This window comes from Rhincodon typus, chromosome 10 (assembly GCF_021869965.1).
Source record: "Rhincodon typus isolate 14 chromosome 10, sRhiTyp1.1, whole genome shotgun sequence".
Classification (NCBI taxonomy): domain Eukaryota; kingdom Metazoa; phylum Chordata; class Chondrichthyes; order Orectolobiformes; family Rhincodontidae; genus Rhincodon; species Rhincodon typus.
Window position 1 is genome coordinate 602,030 of NC_063341.1, and position 19,521 is coordinate 621,550.

Genomic DNA, 19,521 nt, shown 5'->3' on the forward strand with positions numbered 1-19,521 from the left:
ATAACTCTCTCTTGTTTTCCATTCATTCCACAAGCAGTAATTCCGAATTACTGCTTCAGTTTCTCTACATAGTTGTTGATTGAGGATGAACCACATTCGATGTTTAACAGAGATGAGTGCCTGACCACATTTTCATATCATTACTCTTTTGAATTCCATAGTATCACACGACTGCGCGTCTGACTAAGCTACCTACTGCTGCAACCCTAGTTTACCTCTTAGCTTGATCATTCCAGTGCACTCCTGGCCAGTCCCTACCAGGCCTATGCTCTTAAAAACTTGATGTCATTTAAAGTCTGCTGCCGGTCTCTTAACTCAAACTGGGTCTTGTTCCTCCGTCACTGTGCCCTCGAGCTACATTTGGTTCCCAAATTGAGCATTGCATCAATCTTAAAGGTTTTCATACTGGTTGCATATATGTCCTCCAGTACTGAAACCCCTCTGCTCTGCTGATTCTAATCTCTTGTGCGTAGCTGGTTTTATTTGTGTTTGGTGGCTGTGCTTTCAGATGACATTTCTCAAGGTTCTAAAATTTCCCTGCTAAGGAAGCCTTTTTCCCCATGGGGTGACAGTAACATAGTGGTAATGTCCCTGGTCTAGTAATCCAGAGGTTAAAGCTATTGGGACATGGATTCAAATCCCATCACAATTAATAAATCTTACAATATTAAACTTGTCTCAGGCAACTATGGCAACTAACATCATTATCGTAACAGCCTTTCTGGCTCCTATTGCCCTTTAGGAAAGGAAATAATCTCCCCTTTGCTGTTCTCAGTGCTGCATCAAATTCAACTGGATAACTGCTGCTGTGGAGTACCCCACCATTGTCCTACCTTAAAGCTGCAGCGTAAATGAGTGTTTCAGTGAGCCTGCCTTATCCTTGCTGCTCCTGTCCTACCATGGAGTGCAACTTCTGTCTGATGGTGGTGCCTTTTCCCTTGCAGCATTGAATTTGACAGAGATTGTGACTTCTTTGCCATCGCTGGTGTGACGAAACGGATCAAAGTGTTTGAGTATGGAACCGTGATCCAGGATGCTGTCGACATTCACTACCCAATCAATGAAATGACTTGCAACTCCAAAATCAGGTTAGCAGTTTCAATGACACAAAAGGTGAAATACTTTGGCTGCCGAAAGTCTAAAATAAAAACTGGAAATGTTCAACAGGCCTGACCGCATCAGTGGAGCGAGAACAATGGTTATCTTTGCAGGTCTGTGACCTGTCATGAGAACAAAGTTTAAAATGGTTATAGGGTTCGAGTTGGGCAGGGGTGGCCAGAGAAAGAGAAGATGTGTGATATAAGAGAAGACTAAAGCAAATAGCAATGGGATAGTTAATCAAAAGAAGGAATGTGAATGGCAAGGTAGCTCCCAGCCGAGCATAAAGGAGAGGAAATGAGGAAAGTAACAAAAAAAAACAAACCAGCAAAGAATTTCAAAACCAGGTTAGGGTCATAGGTTATGATTCAGGTCATCCTCCACTCCATCAACCACCCCTCCCCCCATTATTCAACAGATCCTCCATTTCCAGCACCTGTTATGATGCCATCAAATGAATTTCCCCTTACTCATACTGAAGTGTCTGTTCCCCCTTCGATACTCTGATCAAGCCCTCTCAGGGCAGGTGCAGCAGGAGGTTAAATGCAGATAAAAGCACACTTCAATGTGATCATATCCTACCTATAGAATGATGACCAAAACTGCACACCATTTTCTTACTGTGGTTTAACTTGCGTTTTATACAGTTCTACAACAAACTTCAACATTTCCTACATTAGCTGAAGCATGGCATGCAAATATCCTATAATCCTTATCGACCTGTCCTGCTGCCTTCAGAGATCTGTCAATATACAGTGAGACCCTACTGTTCTTCTGCAGTTCTCAAGTCTTTTCATTTACTCACATGCCTCCCCTACGTGTCACTTTAGTTCTCTGGATTGAATTTTCTCACCATTTTTTCTGACCAGTCTGCTGATCTCTTCTTGTAGTTGTCTAGTTTTCTTCAACAGCTCTGCCATCAAATTTTGTTAACTTCAGAAACTCAGAACCGGGTGACTGGACCTAAAACGTTAACTCTGATTTCTCTTCACAGATGTTGCCAGACCTACTGAGCTATTCCAGTAACTTCTGTTTTTGTTCCTGATTTACAGCATCTGCTGTTCTTTCGGTTTTTATTTTGATCAAGGCGTGGATTAGGAAATTCCAGACTGTCTTTCCAGCTATCTCCTGGGCCCCATCTCTGGCTGAACCTTTGTCTCTCGCTTCTGGCCATCCTCTCTCCTCTCCCCCCACCAAAGCCCCTCCTCTGGTACTGAGGTCAGTAGATTGTTGCCAAAGTTATGGAGGAATTTGGAACAAAGGCAAGAGTGCAGATCAGCAACAATCAAATAAGGCCATAAGAGATGGAAACAGGAGTAGACTGTTTGTTTGACTCCTTGAGCTTGCTCCGTCCTTCAATAGTGTCATGACTGATCCAGCATTCCTCTTACCCATTTTTCTGCCCTTTCCCCGTCGTTCTTGATTTCCCCTATTGATCAAGAATCTATCTGTTTCAACCGTAAATATACACGACGACTGTGCCTGCGCCGCCTTCTGTGGCAAGAAGTTCCAAAGATACTTCTCCCTCTGAGAGAAGAAATTCTTCCTTATCTCAGTTTTAAATTGGAGCCCCTTATTCTGAGACTATGCCCTTTGGGAGTAGACTGTCCCATGAGGGGGAGCAGCCTCAGCATTTACCCTTAAAGCCCCTTAAAAATCCTGTATATTTCGTTGAGATCACCCCTCATTCTTCTGAACTCCAGTGAGTAGAGTCCCAACCAGTTTAGCCTTTTGCTCATAAGACAGTCCCTGCGTACTAGAGATCATCCTAGTGAACCTTTCTAAACTGCCTTGAATGAAATGAAAATCCCCTTAAATAAGGGATCCAAAACTGCTCTCAGTTTTCCAACTGTCATCTTACCAGCACCTTGTACAGTTGCAAGAAGACTTCCCTTCACTTGCATTTCAACCCCTTTGAAAAAGGACAAGCATTCCATTAGCCTTTTCCCCACTAACTCAAGGAATCAATATCTCTCTGTAAACTGCATCTTTGTGCTCTGGCCCTATTTGTCTCTTGCCCTTGATTGTCCTGACTAACATTTTTGTATTTTACTGTTCTTTTCTTTTAATTATCACCCTCGTATCTCTTTCCCTTATCATCTTGCTTAGGTTCCCACATTCCTGCGTTCTAATTGAAAAAATGAACATTATTATGGAGCCAAATGGCCTCCTGCTCCAATGGTCAGGCAGGCCAGATGTTGGTATGCATCATTTGAAACAACAAGGTGCAGGGCTGGATGAACACAGCAGGCCAAGCAGCATCATAGGAGCAGAGAGGCTGACGTTTCGGGCCTAGACCCTTCATCAGAAAAGGGGGAGGGGAAGGGGGTTTTGAAATAAATAGGGAGAGAGTGGGAGGCGGATAGAAGAGGGATAGAGGAGAGGATAGGTGGAGAGGAAACAAACAGGTCGAAGAGGCGGGGATGGGGCCAGGAAAGGTGAGTGTAGGTAGGGAGTTAGGAAGGGGATAGGTCAGTCCAGGGAGGACGGACAGGTCCAGGGGGCGGGATGAGGTTGGTCGGTAGGAGATGGAGGTGCGGCTTGAGGTGGGAGGAGGGGATAGGTGGGAGGAAGAACAGGTTAGGGAGGCAGGGACGAGTTGGACTGGTTTTGGGATGCGGTGGGGGGAGGGGAGATTTTGAAACTTGTGAAATCTTTGTAGGTTACGTGGAACAATCCCTCTTCTGTACCTACACCGGCCCTAAACCCCACCTCTTCCTCCGTTACATTGATGACTGTATCGGTGCCGCCTCGTGCTCCCACGAGGAGATCGAACAGTTCATACACTTCACTAACACCTTCCACCCCAACCTTAAATTTACCTGGACCATCTCTAACACCTCTCTCCCCTTCCTGGACCTCTCTGTCTCCATATCGGGCAACCACCTCGAAACCGATATTCATTTCAAGCCCACCGACTCCCACAGCTACCTAGAATACTCCTCCTCCCACCCACCTTCCTGCAAAAATGCTATCCCCTATTCCCAATTCCTTCGCCTCCGCCGCATCTGCTCCCAGGATGAGGCATTCCACTCCCGTACATCTCAGTTGTCCTCGTTTTTCAAGGACCGTAACTTCCCCTCCTCGGTGGTCGAGAACGCCCTCAACCGTGTCTCCCACATCTCCCGCACCTCATCCCTCACACCCCGTCCACGCAATAAAAACCAAAAAAGAATCCCCCTCGTCCTCACGTACCACCCCACCAACCTCCGGATCCAACGCATCATCCTCCGACACTTCCGCCATCTGCAATCCGACCCCACCACCAAAGACATCTTTCCCTCCCCACCCTTATCTGCTTTCCGGAGGGACAACTCTCTCCGTGACTCCCTTGTCCGCTCCACACTCCCCTCCAGCTCCACCACACCCGGCACTTTTCCCTGCAACCGCAGGAAGTGCTAAACCTGCCCCCATACCTCCTCCCTCACCCCCATCCCAGGCCCCAAGAAGACTTTCCACATCAAGCAGATGTTCACCTGCACATCTGCCAATGTGGTATACTGCATCCGCTGTACCCGGTGTGGCTTCCTCTACATCGGGGAAACCAAGCGGAGACTCGGGGACCGCTTTGCAGAACACTTACGCTCGGTTCGCAACAAACAACTGCACCTCCCAGTCGCGAACCATTTCAACTCCCCCTCCCATTCCTCAGACGACATGTCCATCCTGGGCCTCCTGCAGTGCCACAACGATGCCACACGAAGGTTGCAGGAACAGCAACTCATATTCCGCTTGGGAACCCTGCAGCCCAATGGTATCAATGTGGATTTCACAAGTTTCAAAATCTCCCCTCCCCCCACCGCATCCCAAAACCAGTCCAACTCGTCCCTGCCTCCCTAACCTGTTCTTCCTCCCACCTATCCCCTCCTCCCACCTCAAGCCGCACCTCCATCTCCTACCGACCAATCTCATCCCGCCCCCTTGACCTGTCCGTCCTCCCTGGACTGACCTATCCCCTTCCTAACTCCCTACCTACACTCACCTTTCCTGGCCCCATCCCCGCCTCTTCGACCTGTTTGTTTCCTCTCCACCTATCCTCTCCTCTATCCCTTTTCTATCCGCCTCCCACTCTCTCCCTATTTATTTCAAAACCCCCTTCCCCTCCCCCTTTTCTGATGAAGGGTCTAGGCCCGAAACGTCAGCCTCTCTGCTCCTATGATGCTGCTTGGCCTGCTGTGTTCATCCAGCCCTGCACCTTGTTGTCTCGGATTCTCCAGCATCTGCAGTTCCTACTATCATGCATCATTTGAAGTCTGTTGTGGAGGGGTTCTTTAATGGGAAGCTGTTAATGACGTTCTGCTAATTTGATTGCAGCTGTATCAGCTGGAGCAGTTACCACAAGAACCTGTTAGCAAGCAGTGACTATGAAGGGACAGTCATTCTGTGGGATGGATTCACAGGGCAGAGATCTAAAGTCTATCAGGTAAAGTAAATTCTGCTAGCTCTTGAGAATTTCTCAGCTCATCCTAATCCTCATCCTCATCCTCATCCTCCACAACAGAACTCTGGCTGCTGGATTCATTAACATGGCCACGCATTCATCAGTACCTCTCACATGAGTCATTAATGTGAACTCTGCATCATTGATGCAATGGAGATAGTGTCACCGATAAGGGTAATGATGATTCACGTTGTGAAGAGAGTCATTTCGTCTTAGACCATGAGACATCCCAAAATTGAAAACAGAATCCTTTCATTGGAAAGGGTTGTGCACTTGCTGGGTGATTAAGCAACTGTAGTCAAGTGCTGTCCAGACATGGAATCTCATCTTCTATTGGTCATTTTGTTTAGAGTTTCAAAGCACTAATTGGAAGAGTATGGTCTGTGCTCTGCCTGTTATGAACTACCAAAGGGGCATTTTGTGACTCGATTAGCCAGTCATTGTGACTTGCAGCTTATCTGCCTGACATGCTGCTGCATTGAATTACTTTCCTTCATTCTTTGATGGGGTATGAGTGTTGCTGGTAAGGATGGCATTTGTTGCCCGTCCCAAGTTGCCCTTTGAGCTGGCATAAAAGGCCATGTCAGAGGACTGTTAAGACACATTGTTGTGGTTCTGGAGTCACATGTCGCACTGATTGGGTAAGGATAGCAGATTTCATTTCTAAAAGACATGAGCAAGCCAGTCGGGATTTTACAACAATTGGCACAACACCATGTTTGTTTATAATTCTGAATGATTTCAATAAGTCATAGATCCATTGTCATTCAGCACAGAAACAGACCCCTTGGTCCAACTCATCCATGCCAACCAGACATCCCAATCTGACCTAGTCCCATTTGCTAGCAGTTGGCCCATATCCCTCTACCCTTCCTATTTATATACCATCCAGGTACCTTTTAAATGTTGTAATTATACTAGCCTTCTCCACTTCTTCTGGCAGCTTGTTCCATATAGGCGCCACCCCTGTGTGAAAAAGTTATCCCTCAGGTCCTTTTAAATCTTTCGCCTCACCTTAAACCTATGTCCTCTAGTTTTGGACCCCTTCCAAAATCCACCATATCTCCATCTAAGTTCCCAACTTATCTTGGCCAACTTGCCCCATCATGCCTCTGGAATGGACTTTCTTTAAATTAAGTAGATTGATACTTAAATATATATTACTTCAGCTTCATTTTTTTCCCCTGGAGGATCCCATGATATGATTTATTATGACGTTATCCTGTTTTGTTGCATAAATGGTTGGTTCCTTGACATTTTGCTCTGAATGCATTTCATGAATTTGTCCTCCTAAATACTTTTTTGTTAGTTATCTTTCCCCAGTCAGAGAGATTAGCCTGTATGATGATTATATTCCTAGTGACATACTGCTTTCTTTATTTTTCAAATGTACACCCTGGCCAGCACAATGTTAATTATTAGAGGGCATTAAAACACTCCCACCAGTCTTTTTTGCCACTTGTTCTTAATTCCAATCATGCTGATTCTACATTGTGATTTTCTGGTCTAAGACTGTCAGAGTTATAGAAGATCATCTGTGATCTTACTAAATAGCGGTACAGACTCGTGGCGTTGTGTGACTGTTTGTTGCTCCTATTTCTATTCTCATCCACACCAGAAGCCCATGCCAAATACTTGTTGGCCATAGGCAAAGTTTGAGATTCTCAATCTCCTCTCCGAGTTTGTCTATTTCTGATCCCCTTACTTCACAGTTGCACCTCTTGTCCCTGAACCTTAAACAACTCTGGACCTGACCCAAGGGCACGACTGGCACCTGAATCAAAATATACACACAGCTTTCCCTTGTATCTCTGCACCTCAGTCAAGCTCAATAACTTGGAGTCTAAGTTCTGTCAGTTGATGCCACTTCATGTATATGTGTGTGCCTGGGATTGTTCTGTTTTGAATAAATAATCCGTATTAAATATCTCTGCAATTTATTCACTTAGTTTACATTTATCAACTAATTTAACTAGCCTGATGAAGTACTAGCTACCTTCATTCCTTGTATAACATACTTGGGGCTTTCTATAAGCAAGTGTTAAAAGCATTTTGTGCTGCCTGTCAACATCAGCTCTGTTCATACTATAACATGTGGTTGTGCTCTATGCCTCAGTTGTTAGACTTCGTCTAATCCCTGCTGCAGGAGTTTATTTTCCTGTAGCTAAATGCTGGCAGGAAACAGCCCCATAAACAATCAAGTGAAACAATTCTGCATCGGTGAGGCTTGTGACTTACCCTCCCTGTTGATCTATAAGATGTTAAAGCAGTATGCTTGTTGAGAGTTTGCTTTTAATTAGCTGTTGTGTATTTTCACCACAGGAACATGAGAAGCGATGTTGGAGTGTAGATTTTAATCTGATGGATCCCAAACTCCTGGCTTCAGGTTCTGATGATGCTAAAGGTAATTTGATGACCAGTGACTTGAACTAATAAAATCTGTTAAATCCGGTGTTCCCTGCACTTCCCAAAACCTTGCTTAAAACTGTTAGTCAAGTCGACTCTGTCAGCACTTTGGATTGTCAAGATTCATTGGATCAGCTACTGAAAGATGATGTCTGCCAACTGTAAGTCAGAACTGTGCAGAGTGGCAGACCACCAACATGGATTAAACAGGTAGGAACTGGACAGAACAGTAACCACTCCAGTTGGATTCAGCACTTCTCTGGACCTAGGTTACTGTTGTTGATCACTTGGTGTGCCCAGCTGGATAGGATGGTATTAGGCTCCAGTGTGCAGTGACCCAAAGATTAGAGATCGATTTGAGATGCAGATTTCTGACCAGGCAAATCATGTGGGACTTGCATGCATGACTCTTCTGGTCAGGAAGAGTGATGTTCATACTTGTGTCTCAGTGCTTGGGTACCCATAGACCCTCGATCTCTGACGAGTGGAAGGAAAGCAGAATTAAAAGATGAAAGCTTGTTCAAAAGGAAACGTAAATCCACCCTGACCTGTGAAATCCAGCAGTGAACACATTCAGTCAAGCTGCTTGAATTCATAACTGGACACGTGTCTCCATTAATGTGGTCCCAGAGGAGGGATATGATCCTATTAAAGTGCGCCTGGCTGTTTGATGTTTCTTATTAACCCTGTTGGTTTAATTTCAGTGAAGTTGTGGTCTACAAATCTCGACAATTCTGTGGCAAGCATTGAAGCAAAAGCAAATGTTTGCTGTGTTAAATTCAGCCCCAGCTCCAGGTACCATCTGGCCTTCGGCTGTGCAGGTAATTTCAGCTAATCTCCACCTGATCCACTTCTGAAATCCACCTGAGCATGGTTATTACTGGGGCAGTGTGTTGTCTTGTTGTGGGGGTGGTGATTTGGAATCATTCTGCAAAGGGCCATCTGCTTTGAATGTATATTGCTGGAAAAAAAAAGGTGCATTTTGTCAAAGATTTTTGTCTTGGCCTCATCAAGACAATGTGCTAGAATACCAATTTAAGGGGAGAATTGACATTTATGGTGTACACCAATTTCCCCTTAAATTGGTATTCTTGTGATGAGTTTCAACGAGTTTTGACAAAATGTGTTTTCTTTTCAGCGATACTCAAGTTCCATATCGCCAAGAACTATCGTTTTAAATGTGCACCTAGTCTCAGCAATTCATTTAGGGCTAGAGACAGAGAAATGACCTCATTTTGATGGTTGTTACAATCTCTTCAGACTCCTGCCTCATATTGTGACTGATAAATTGTTGTCAGATGATGAACTGCTGGCAGATATGCTGTCCTGATTGTTACCTGTTTTATTGTTATGATTTGGTGGTAGGAATGACCATGATGTGCTGGGACTGAAACAAGTGTAGTTTGAGCCAGGCTTCCGATATTAAGACTATTATTCAACAGACAGCTTAGTCGGAGTTGATGGGTGGAGGGAGAATAAGAACAAACAAAATAGTGAGCTGATTTCAGTCCATTACATGACTTTTGGCATGTTCCCTTTCATAGTGCAAATGTTACTGAACCTGCCAGTGTGGCCCAGTACAGCTACCACATAGGCATCTACTCTACAGTATGAGAAATTGCCTAGGTATATCCTGTGTACACAAAGCATGACAAATCCAACCGAGCCAGTTAACACCCCCTCAGTCCGTTCTTGAGTGTCCGTGAAAAGATGGAAAGAATTGTTGACAGTACTATAAGCAGCATTTGAAAAATGGTAACCTGCTGTTTGATGCTTGGTTTGGATTCCGCTAGCACCACTTAGTTCTTGTCCTCATTACTGACTTGACACTGAGGTGAGAGTGTCTACCCTTGACATTGAGCTTGAAATATGAAAAGACTTTTTATTCTATATTTGAGTGATAGCTGGGAACAAGTCGACCTCTGTTTGCCTCTTGCTTTTAGGATGTGGTAGTAACTGACCTTTTCAGTTTCCTGGCAATCTCAGACTCACCTAATTTTACTATAAATTAGGGAGTTTTTTTTATTTGTTGATTAGATGGGGTATTGTTGGCTCAGCCAACATTTATTACCCATCCAGAATAACCTTCAAAGGTTGTGCTGAGCTCTCTTCTTGAACTGTTACAGTCCTTGGGGTGTAGGGGCAGTCTCAATGCTGTTAGGGAGGGAATTCCGAGATTTCAATCCAGTGACAGTGAAGGAACAGTGATATATTTCTAAAACAGAATGGTGAGTGGCCGAGAAGGGATCTTGCAGGTGGTGAAGTTCCGATGTTTCTGTTGCTGTTGTCCTTCTAGATGGTAGAAGTTGTGGATTGGAAGGTGCTGTTAAAAGAGCCTTTGTGAATATCTGCCATGCATCTTACAGTTAGTAGAGTTCATCTTTCTGGGACTATGCAGTATAAAACTGATTACAGTTGTTCTAAACTCTAGGGACAACATGGACACTAACATTATAAGTCCTCACAAATGGTGCTTCTTGAATGTACCAGTGTTCAGTCATATTTGGTCCTTGCAGCCTGGTGATTGTGAAGTCATCAGTAGTTGCAGAGTTTTGAGCTGGTTATTGAGCAATGACAATATCGCTAGATCAGGCTTTGTCATCCACAGAATTGAAAGATTAATCATTTCTGGTCTTTTCTTGTTGAAACTCCAAATTAGCCAACTCGTCTAATGGATTGCCACTCTTGCCCTCAAATGATGTAACTGTTCCTTTCAGGTTTGTAGGTTCCATAGCCGAATATCTGACCTAAACGCCACTTTGTGTGGTCTAGTGTCCTGGGGACACGCGCTTGTTGTAAGCTGAACTTAATGTAGGCATTCACAACAGAAGCCTCTGTTCAAAATTATGACTCCAGCTTTTTTGGAAATAACGTGGTATTGGGTTTAACACAATGCAGAATGGGATGCAAAGTACTAACTGTTTTCGGTCCTACAATCTGGTATGTGTACATATTAGGAACAGGCATGGGCAGGACTGTGTGTGTGTGTGTGTGTGTGTGTGTGTGTGTGTGTGTCTTAGGAGACAGCCAACTGGTGACAACTAAGGCAGGTAGTTAGCAACATCCAGAGGCTGTACAAGTGGAGGACCCTGAGGCAGACAATCAGCAATACCTAGAGGAGGGATGAGTGGATGATTGAGAGAGGCAGTTACAGTCTCAGAGAATTACAATACTGATAAAGGCCCTTCAGCTATCATGTCTCTGCTGGTCAAAAATAACCACTTAACTATTCTAATCCCATTTTCCAGCACGTGGCCCATAGCCTTGGCATCGCAAGTGGACATGTAAATACTTCTTCAGTGTTAAAAGGATTTCTACCTGTCCCACCCTAACGTGCAGTCAGTTCCAGATTCCCACCAACTTCTGAGTGAAAAAGTATTTCCTCACATTCCCTCTCAACCTTCTGCCCCTTAACTTAAATCAATGCCCCCTTGTCATTGATCCATCCATCCAGGAGAAAGCTTTCTTCCTGTGCACCCTATCTATGCCCTCATAATTTTATACATCTCAATCATGCCCCCTTTTTCCATGTAACCTTTAATTCTATCTTGAGTAATTGCTGTAGACGCTTACATATCTTTTAAGTTTTTGTTATGGAAAATGAGAAAGACGGTCTTCCAACAAGGATGTTCGGTTGGGGTTAGGCAGATTTTATTAAAGTTAAAGCAGGATCTGGCCAAAATAGCTACTTGAGGGTAAATCTACAGCAGAATGGTGGGAGGCATTTATGAAAGTACTGGGGTGAGTACGGGTCCTGCATATTCATTTTCGGAGCAACAAGCCCAAAGAACCATGGATATCTAGGAATATTCAAGTCTGAATAAAAAGACAGATGTACAGCAGATACAAAGGGAACGAAACAGTGGAGGCTGTATGCAGTGTAGGAAGTGCAGGGAGGAAACTGAGAAAAGCAGTTAGCAGAGTAAACAGCAGGCATGAGAAAACAGTGGTGGACATGATTAGGGAGAATCATAAGGGAAAGAGTATAATCAGGGGAAAAGATAGGGCTAATTAGCGACCAAGGGGACAACCTGAGTGGAGCCAGAATCCATTGCCAGAGTGTTAAATGAATATTTTACATCTGTCTTCACAGATGTAGGATGAGAAGGAGGATGCGTTACAAGATTCGAGAAAATGGATTGTGAAGTTCTTGAACAGTTTAATGCAGGGAATGAGGTGGTGTAGGTGGTTTTGTGGATTTAAAATTGAACAAATCCCCAGGTCTGGATGAATTTTATCCCAGGTTGCTGTGGAAGACAAAGGAGGAAGCTAAAGGGACCCTGACTCAAATTTTTAAATCCTGTCTGGACACAAGTGTCGGAGGACTGGAGAACAGCTAATGTGGTTCCACTTGACAAGAAAAGTGAAAGAGATAGACCAGGTAACCAAAGGCCAGCGAGTTTCATGTTAGTGGTAGGGAAACTGTTAGAGAAAATAATGAAGGACAAAATAAATCTCCATTTAGAGAGACTTGGTTTTGATCAGGAATAGTCAGCATGACTTTGTCAGAGGGAGGTCATGCCTAACAAATCTAGAAATTTTGAGGCGGTAACCAGGTGTTTGAATAAGAGTAGGGCAGTTATGTAGTTTACATGGATTTTGACAAGATCCCACCTAGGAAATCGATAAGGAAGGTAAAAGTTGATGGGCTCCAGGGTAACTTGGTATGTTGGATCCAGCATTGTCTTAGAGACAGAAGACGGGGGGTAGTGGCAGAAGGCTGTTTGTGTGACTGGATGCTAGTGTTGATGTTGTCATACCGTTTCTAACTGCACCTTACTGAATGTATTTCATCTTTCAAGCTCAAATGTTTATTATTTTCACAGATCACTGTGTTCACTACTATGATCTGCGGAACACTAAACAGCCTATCATGGTGTTTAAAGGACATCGCAAGGCAGTGTCCTATGCCAAGTTTGTAAGTGGAGAAGAAATAGTTTCAGCGTGAGTTCTGTTTTGCTTTTCTGTTGGTGGGGTGTGTAAATACATTGCTGTGATGACTCCCAATTTAATAAAGACTATCTTATTGACCTGACTGAATAGCTGCTGTAAGCAGTGAACAGAACATTTGGTGTGCTGGGGTGATTGTTGTAACCTGTTACAATTGATGGGAACCCCAGGTTGAACACGCCTCAAAAACACAATGAACCAGTCCATGCCTGCACCTTTTCTGGTAGCAGCAATTGCCAGTGAGACCAGGATTGGTACACATGCCCCTTTTTGATGCTCTGATCAACAGGGCTGCAGTAGGCACTAGCCATGGCACCTTTTTGTCACAGGATGCTTGAATGGGAAACCTGTCCATTAGTGAGCAATCCCAACATCATACTGGTTCCTACCACACTCAATTAATGCTCACTGTCTTGGTTCACACTGGCCAATAGGACCTAGTCTGGTTCTCCCACTATTGTCCCATCTCTCTCTCTCTCTCTTGTTCCAGAGACCCCATCTCAAACCACTGCTTGCCTCCCAGCAAACTCTCCCCACAGTTTCGAAGTCATTGTGGAAAGGGATAAGGATAGTACAGGAGTTAACTTTCTAAATTGTGGGAAGGCCAATTTCAATATCATTCAACAGGATCTGGGAGCAGCTACTTGCAAATAAATCTACATTGGAAAGTGAGAGTCTTTTTTAAAAGTAACATCATGAGAGTTCAGGGCCAGTTTAATCCTCTGAGTAAAGGGCAAGGGCAGCAAGCCCAGGGAGCTGTGGATGTCAGGAGGTATTGAGAGTTTAATAAGGAAAAGGGAGGAAGCATATGTTGGGTAAAATGCACTCAAAACAGGAGAGACTCTTCAGGAGTATGTGTGTAGAGGGAATGCTTAAAAAAATTAGGAAGGCAAAGAGGGGCAACAAAATATCTTTGGTAGATGGAATTAAGGAAAACCCAAGGCTTTTTATAAGTTTATTAAGAGCAGATAACCAGGGAAAGCATGGGGACCAAAGGGACAATCTGTGCATGGAGCCAGAGGACGTGAGCAAGGTCTCAAATGAACATTTCCCATGTATTCACAAAGGAGAAAGATATTGTAGCTGGAGATTTCAGTCGAAGTGTTAAGATGAACAAGCAGGAAGTATTAAATATTTTAGCGGGCATAAAGATACATAAATTTCCAGGTAAAAACTGAACTGTGGATGCTGTAAATCAGGAACAAAAGCAGAAGTTGCTGGAAAAGCTCAGCAGGTCTGGCAGCATCTGTGAAGAAAAATCTGAGGGAGGGTCATCGGACCAGAAATGTTAACTCTGATCTTTTCTTCACAGATGCTGGCAGACCTGCTGAGCTTTTCCATCAACTTCTGTTTTTGTTTGTAAATCTCCAGGACTTGATGAAATGTATCCCAGGCTGCTAGGGGAGGAACGGAAGGAGATTGTTGAGACAGTGGTAGTGATATTTCTTACTTTACTGGCTACAAGTGAAATGCCTGGTGACTGGAGGATTGCTATTGTGGTTCCTGTGTTCAACAAGAGCAGCATGGATAGGCCGGGTAATTACAGACCAGTTAATCAGTGGTAGGGAGATTATTGGAAACACTTGAGGGACAAAGACTAATCAATATTTGGAAAGGCAGGGATTGATCAGGGATAGCACATTTAATTGAGCTTTTTGAAAAAGTAAGAGCCCACGGGCTCCAAGGCAAGATGGCAAACTGGATCCAAAATTAGCTTGCAAACAGGAGGCAAAGGGTGATGGTGGAAGGTTGTTTTTGTGATTGGAAGCCTATGAGCAGCGGTGTACCATAGGGATCGGTGCTGGGACCCTTGCTGTTTGTTAAGTATGTTAATGATTTGAATGTGAACAAGGTAAAATTAGTAAGTTTGCAAATGATGATAAGAAAATTGGTGGTAGTGTTGATAGTGAGGAAGATGGTCCTAGGCTGCAGTCTGATATTGATCAGCTGGTAAATCTGACAGAACAATTGCAGATGAAATTTAATCCTCCAGAAGTACGAGTTGATGCATTTTGGAAGGTTTAAGAAGAGAAGGAAATACACAATGAATGGTTGGTCCCTAGGGAGTACTGAGGAACAAAGGAAACAAATTCACACATCCCTAAAGCATTCAGCCCAAGTAGACAGTGTAGTGAAGAAGGCATACGGGATGCTTAGCTTCATTAGCTGGGGTGTAGAAGATAGGAGCAAGGAAGTCTTGTTCCAACTTTGTGAAAGTTTGTTTAGGCCACAGATGTGTATAATTCTGGTCGCCACACTATCGGATGGGCAGGATTGAACTGGAAAGGGTGCTGGGGAGATTCACCAGGCTGTTGCCCCGGATGAAAAGTCTCAGTTATGAGGAAAGAGGAAAGACTGGATTTGTTTCTCCTGGAGCAGAGAGGAGGCTGAGGGGTGAAATCTGTCTGAGGTGTATGAAATAAAGAAGTATAGACAGAATAGATTGTGAGAATCCCTTGGCCCGTGCCTAAGTCCAGAGGGCATAATTTTAAGGTGAGGAGTAAGTGATTCAGAGGGAATCTGAGGAAACATTTGTTTTCACCCAGAGGGTGGCCATAATATGGCACATGCTGCCTGAGAGTGTGATGGAGTTAGGTACTCTTGAAACATTTTAGAAGCATCTGGATGAGCACTTAAGATGCCAGGGCATAGGCTATGGACCAAGTGTAGAGAAATGGGGTCAGTAGAGTTGGTTAGGCTAAAGGGCCTGTTTCTATACTGCGAGACCCTGATAATCTTCATTTTCCCCACCCACCCCTACCCACCGTCTCTCTGTCTCTCTCACTCACACACATGTGGTGAGAACAATCCCTGGTGAGAAAAATCCCTTGATTTACCCTGTTCCTGCTCTCCAGTCAGGGTGGTATACATCCCTGCCCTCCCATGCAGTGTCCAGTATGCATCATTGTGTCCAGCAGGGATTGAGGGATGGTTCCTGGGCTTGTTACACTGCATCCATTGACAGACAGCTTGTTTGCAGATCTACAGACAGCCAGTTGAAGCTCTGGAGTGTGAACAGGCCGCACTGTTTACGGTCATTTAAGGGTCACATCAACGAAAAGAACTTTGTGGGTTTGGCATCCAACGGGGATTACATTGCCTGTGGTGAGTAGCTGTGATTTCTACTGATGTTCAATTAGGGAGAATCTGCATCATTTGTAAGTGAGGGAATGTGTTGACACAAACCCATTCCTGAACGCAGGCCCAACAAAACCGGACGGCATCATGGCTCAGTGGTTAGCTCTGCTGCATCACGGCTTGAAGGACCCAGGTTCAATTAAGCTTCGGGTGACCGTCTGTGTGGAGTTTGCACATTCTCCCCATGTCACATGTTTCCTCCTACAGTCCAAAGGTGTGCAGGCTAGGTGGATTAACCATGGTAAATGAGGGGTTACGGGGAAAGGGTAGGGTCTTGGTGCGAATGGGACGCTCTTCAAAGGTTCAATGCAGACTTGATGGCCTGAACAGCCTCTTTCCACACTGTAGGTATTCTATGACTGTGACTGACTTGTCTGAGCTCCCCATGTTGAGTCACATTGGTTGGACAAGTGGTTTCAAGGAACAAGTTAAAAGATGCACAAGTTTCGGTGGGCAGTTCCAGTCTCATTGGGCTTACTGTCGGAAGGGAGATATTGCTATTGTTGAGTGTTTTGTAATTTAGTGAAAATTGCACAAATCCAAACATTAATGTCCGACGCCTCATTTTTTTTCTAGGAAGTGAAAACAATTCTCTCTACCTCTACTACAAGGGGCTCTCAAAAACACTGCTAACCTTCAAGTTTGACACAGTTAAAAGTGTCTTGGACAAGGACAAAAAGGAGGATGACAGCAATGAATTTGTCAGTGCGGTGTGCTGGAGAGCGTTACCAGATGGGGTAAGTGATAATGTGATAGTGATAGTGTTAATCAGACGTAAGTTGAATAATATCAGTGTGTTGATAGCCATACAGCATGGAAACAGACCCTTCAGCCCAATTTGTCCATGCCAACCAGGTTTCCTGTACTGAACTAATCCAATTTTCCTGTCTTTGGCCCATATCTCTCTCAACCTTTCCTATTCATGTACTTTTCTGAATGTCTTTTAAATGTTGTAATGTACTTACCTCTATCACTTCCTCTGGCAGACATTACATATATGCACCACCCTCTTGGAAAAAATGCCCATCAGATCCCTTTTAAATCTTTGGTAACATCCTTTTTGGCACCTTTTCCAGTTCAAAAGTATCCTTCCTATAGCAGTGAGACCAGAATTGTGTACACTACTCCAAATGTGGTCTTACCAATGTCTGGAACAGCTGTGATGTGCACGTGTCAGTGTTGAACTGGAGTAGACAAGGTCAGAGGTCACACAACACCAGGTTATAGTCCAACAGGTTTATTTGAAATCACAAGCTTTCAAAGTACTGTTCCGAAAGCTTGTGATTTCAAATAAACCTGTTGGACTATAACCTGGCATTGTGTGACTTATGACTTGGTACAGCTGTAACATGAAGTCACAACTTATGTACAGTTGGTGCTTGAATACACTAGATGACTCAACCCCCAGGAAAGGGCATTCCAAAGATTTGCTAAGGTTCGAGTGAGGAAATTTCTCCACAGTGCCTTCCTTTCACTGGTTCACCAGATTAGACCGCCTCGGATACAGTGTACCCAGCTCTAAATTTGCATCTTTCCTTGGTGTGCCTGTCATGCCCTCTGAGTTCATGCTGCCTCCTGTTCCTTTGATCTGTTGACCACCCCACCCTTTGACCCACATGTTAACGGAGATTGATCATGATGAGAAATGGGTGATGAACCTGCTCCACTATTGAATAATTTTGTGGCTGATTTTCTACCTCACGTCTTCACTCTCTTGCTATCCCATATACCTTGATTCTCTTTCTAACACCAGTTTGTCACAGGCAGCCGTGATGGTTTGAGCACCCATGACTCTCTGGGTTGAAAATTCCAATAACTTGCAATGAGAAACTGTTTTCTGATCCTGGTCTTCGGTGGCTGACCCTTTTATAGAATCATAGAATTCCTACATTGTACATAGAAGCCATTTGGCCCATCGAGTCTGCAGTGACTCTCCATGCAGGCCCAGCCACCCCAACCCTATCCCCATAATCCTGCATTTACCATAACTAATCCACCCAGCCTGCACATCCCTACACACTACGGGTCAATTAGCACGTCCAATCCTCCTAACCTGCACATCTTTGGACTGTGGGAGGAAACTGGAGCATCCAGAGGAAACCCACGCGGACACGGGGAAAACATGCAAACTCCACACAGACAGTCGCCCAAGGCTAGAATCGGACCCAGGTCCCTAGCACTGAGAGGCAGCAGTGCTAATGATGGAACCACTGTGCCACCCTGATCATGCCTGATCAAACATTCCACATGACCACTTTCCTGCCCTTTCTCTCTAACCCTTTATTCCCCTACTGACCAAGAATCTATCTGTCTCAGCTTTAATATACGCAAGGATTCTGCCCTACAGCTGTTTGTGGCAAGGAGTTCCAAAGACACTGAACTCTGAGAAGAAGTTCCTCCTCATTTCAATCTTAAATTGTCACCCCTTTATTCTAGAGACTATGCTCTCTGGTCCTTGGATCTCTCATGAAGATGGAACAACTTTTCAGCATTTATCCTTTCAAACCCATTAAGATTTCTGTATGTTTCAATGAGATCACCTCTCATTCTTCTAAACTCCAGTAAATAGAGTCCTAACCTGTTTTATCTTTGCTCGTAAGACAATCCCTGTACACTAGAGATCATCCTTGTTCAATTTCTCTGAACTGCCTCCAATTAAACGCTATCTTTTCTTCAATAAGGAAACCAAAACACACTCAGTACTTCAGATGCAGTCTCATCAGCACCTTGTACTGTTGCGGTACAACTTCCTTACTCTCGTACTCCAACCCCCTTGAAATAACGGCCAACATTAGCCTTTCTGATGATCTGCTGCACCTGAGTACACTAGCTTTGTGTTGCAGTTTTCTGTGGTTTTTCTCCATTAAAATAGTCTGTTCTTTTTTCCCCCAAAATGAACAACATCACTTTATCCTATGTTATACTCGTTTTGCTAATTTTTGTTTCTTACTTAACCTATCAACATCACTCTTGTAAAACTGTTTGTCGTCTTCACAACTTGTCTTTCCACCTAATTTTCTGTCACCTGTAACTTTAGCTGCAGTGCGTTTGCTTCATTCCTTTATCCTGAGGCTGTGAGCCTTAGTTCTAGACTTTCTAGCCTGGCGAAACTGCCTTTAGTTACATCAGCGATGAAAATTGTGCCCTCTTTTAATTTGTGCAGTTTCAAAAATTTCTGGTTTGAAATCTAGATTATAAGCTATCTTTCCAATATCTATCATTGAGATTTCTGCTAATGGAATGTCTTTAAATCAAAAGTGACTATTAGGATGAATATCCCACTACTGTCTTGATCTTTGCCTGCAGAAGGAAGGTGGTAATGGCTGTGGATGGTGTACCCAGCAGATGAACATCACCCTACTAGGAACCTTCCCTTTACATACCCGTTTTCTCAATGGGCTGCTTCTTGGCTGAATATGTTCCAAAAACATATTCTGTGTGAGGTAGAGATAGTAGGAACTGCAGATGCTGGAGAATCTGAGATAACA

At 44.0% G+C, this 19,521-nt stretch overlaps 1 protein-coding gene across 4 annotated transcripts in view; it reads left to right on the forward strand.

Annotated features, from left to right (window-relative positions):
- The window catches only part of cop1 (COP1 E3 ubiquitin ligase), an 82,693-nt gene that overhangs the window by 56,738 nt on the left and 6,434 nt on the right, over nucleotides 1-19,521 (forward strand). For all 4 annotated transcript variants that reach the window (XM_048602206.1, XM_048602209.1, XM_048602207.1 and 1 more), the window contains 7 exons: nucleotides 945-1,088; nucleotides 5,413-5,521; nucleotides 7,862-7,943; nucleotides 8,650-8,766; nucleotides 12,772-12,889; nucleotides 15,876-16,000; nucleotides 16,610-16,770. In XM_048602206.1, coding sequence (XP_048458163.1) covers nucleotides 945-1,088; nucleotides 5,413-5,521; nucleotides 7,862-7,943; nucleotides 8,650-8,766; nucleotides 12,772-12,889; nucleotides 15,876-16,000; nucleotides 16,610-16,770 — 856 coding nt within the window. The remainder of the gene's footprint in view (nucleotides 1-944; nucleotides 1,089-5,412; nucleotides 5,522-7,861; nucleotides 7,944-8,649; nucleotides 8,767-12,771; nucleotides 12,890-15,875; nucleotides 16,001-16,609; nucleotides 16,771-19,521) is intronic.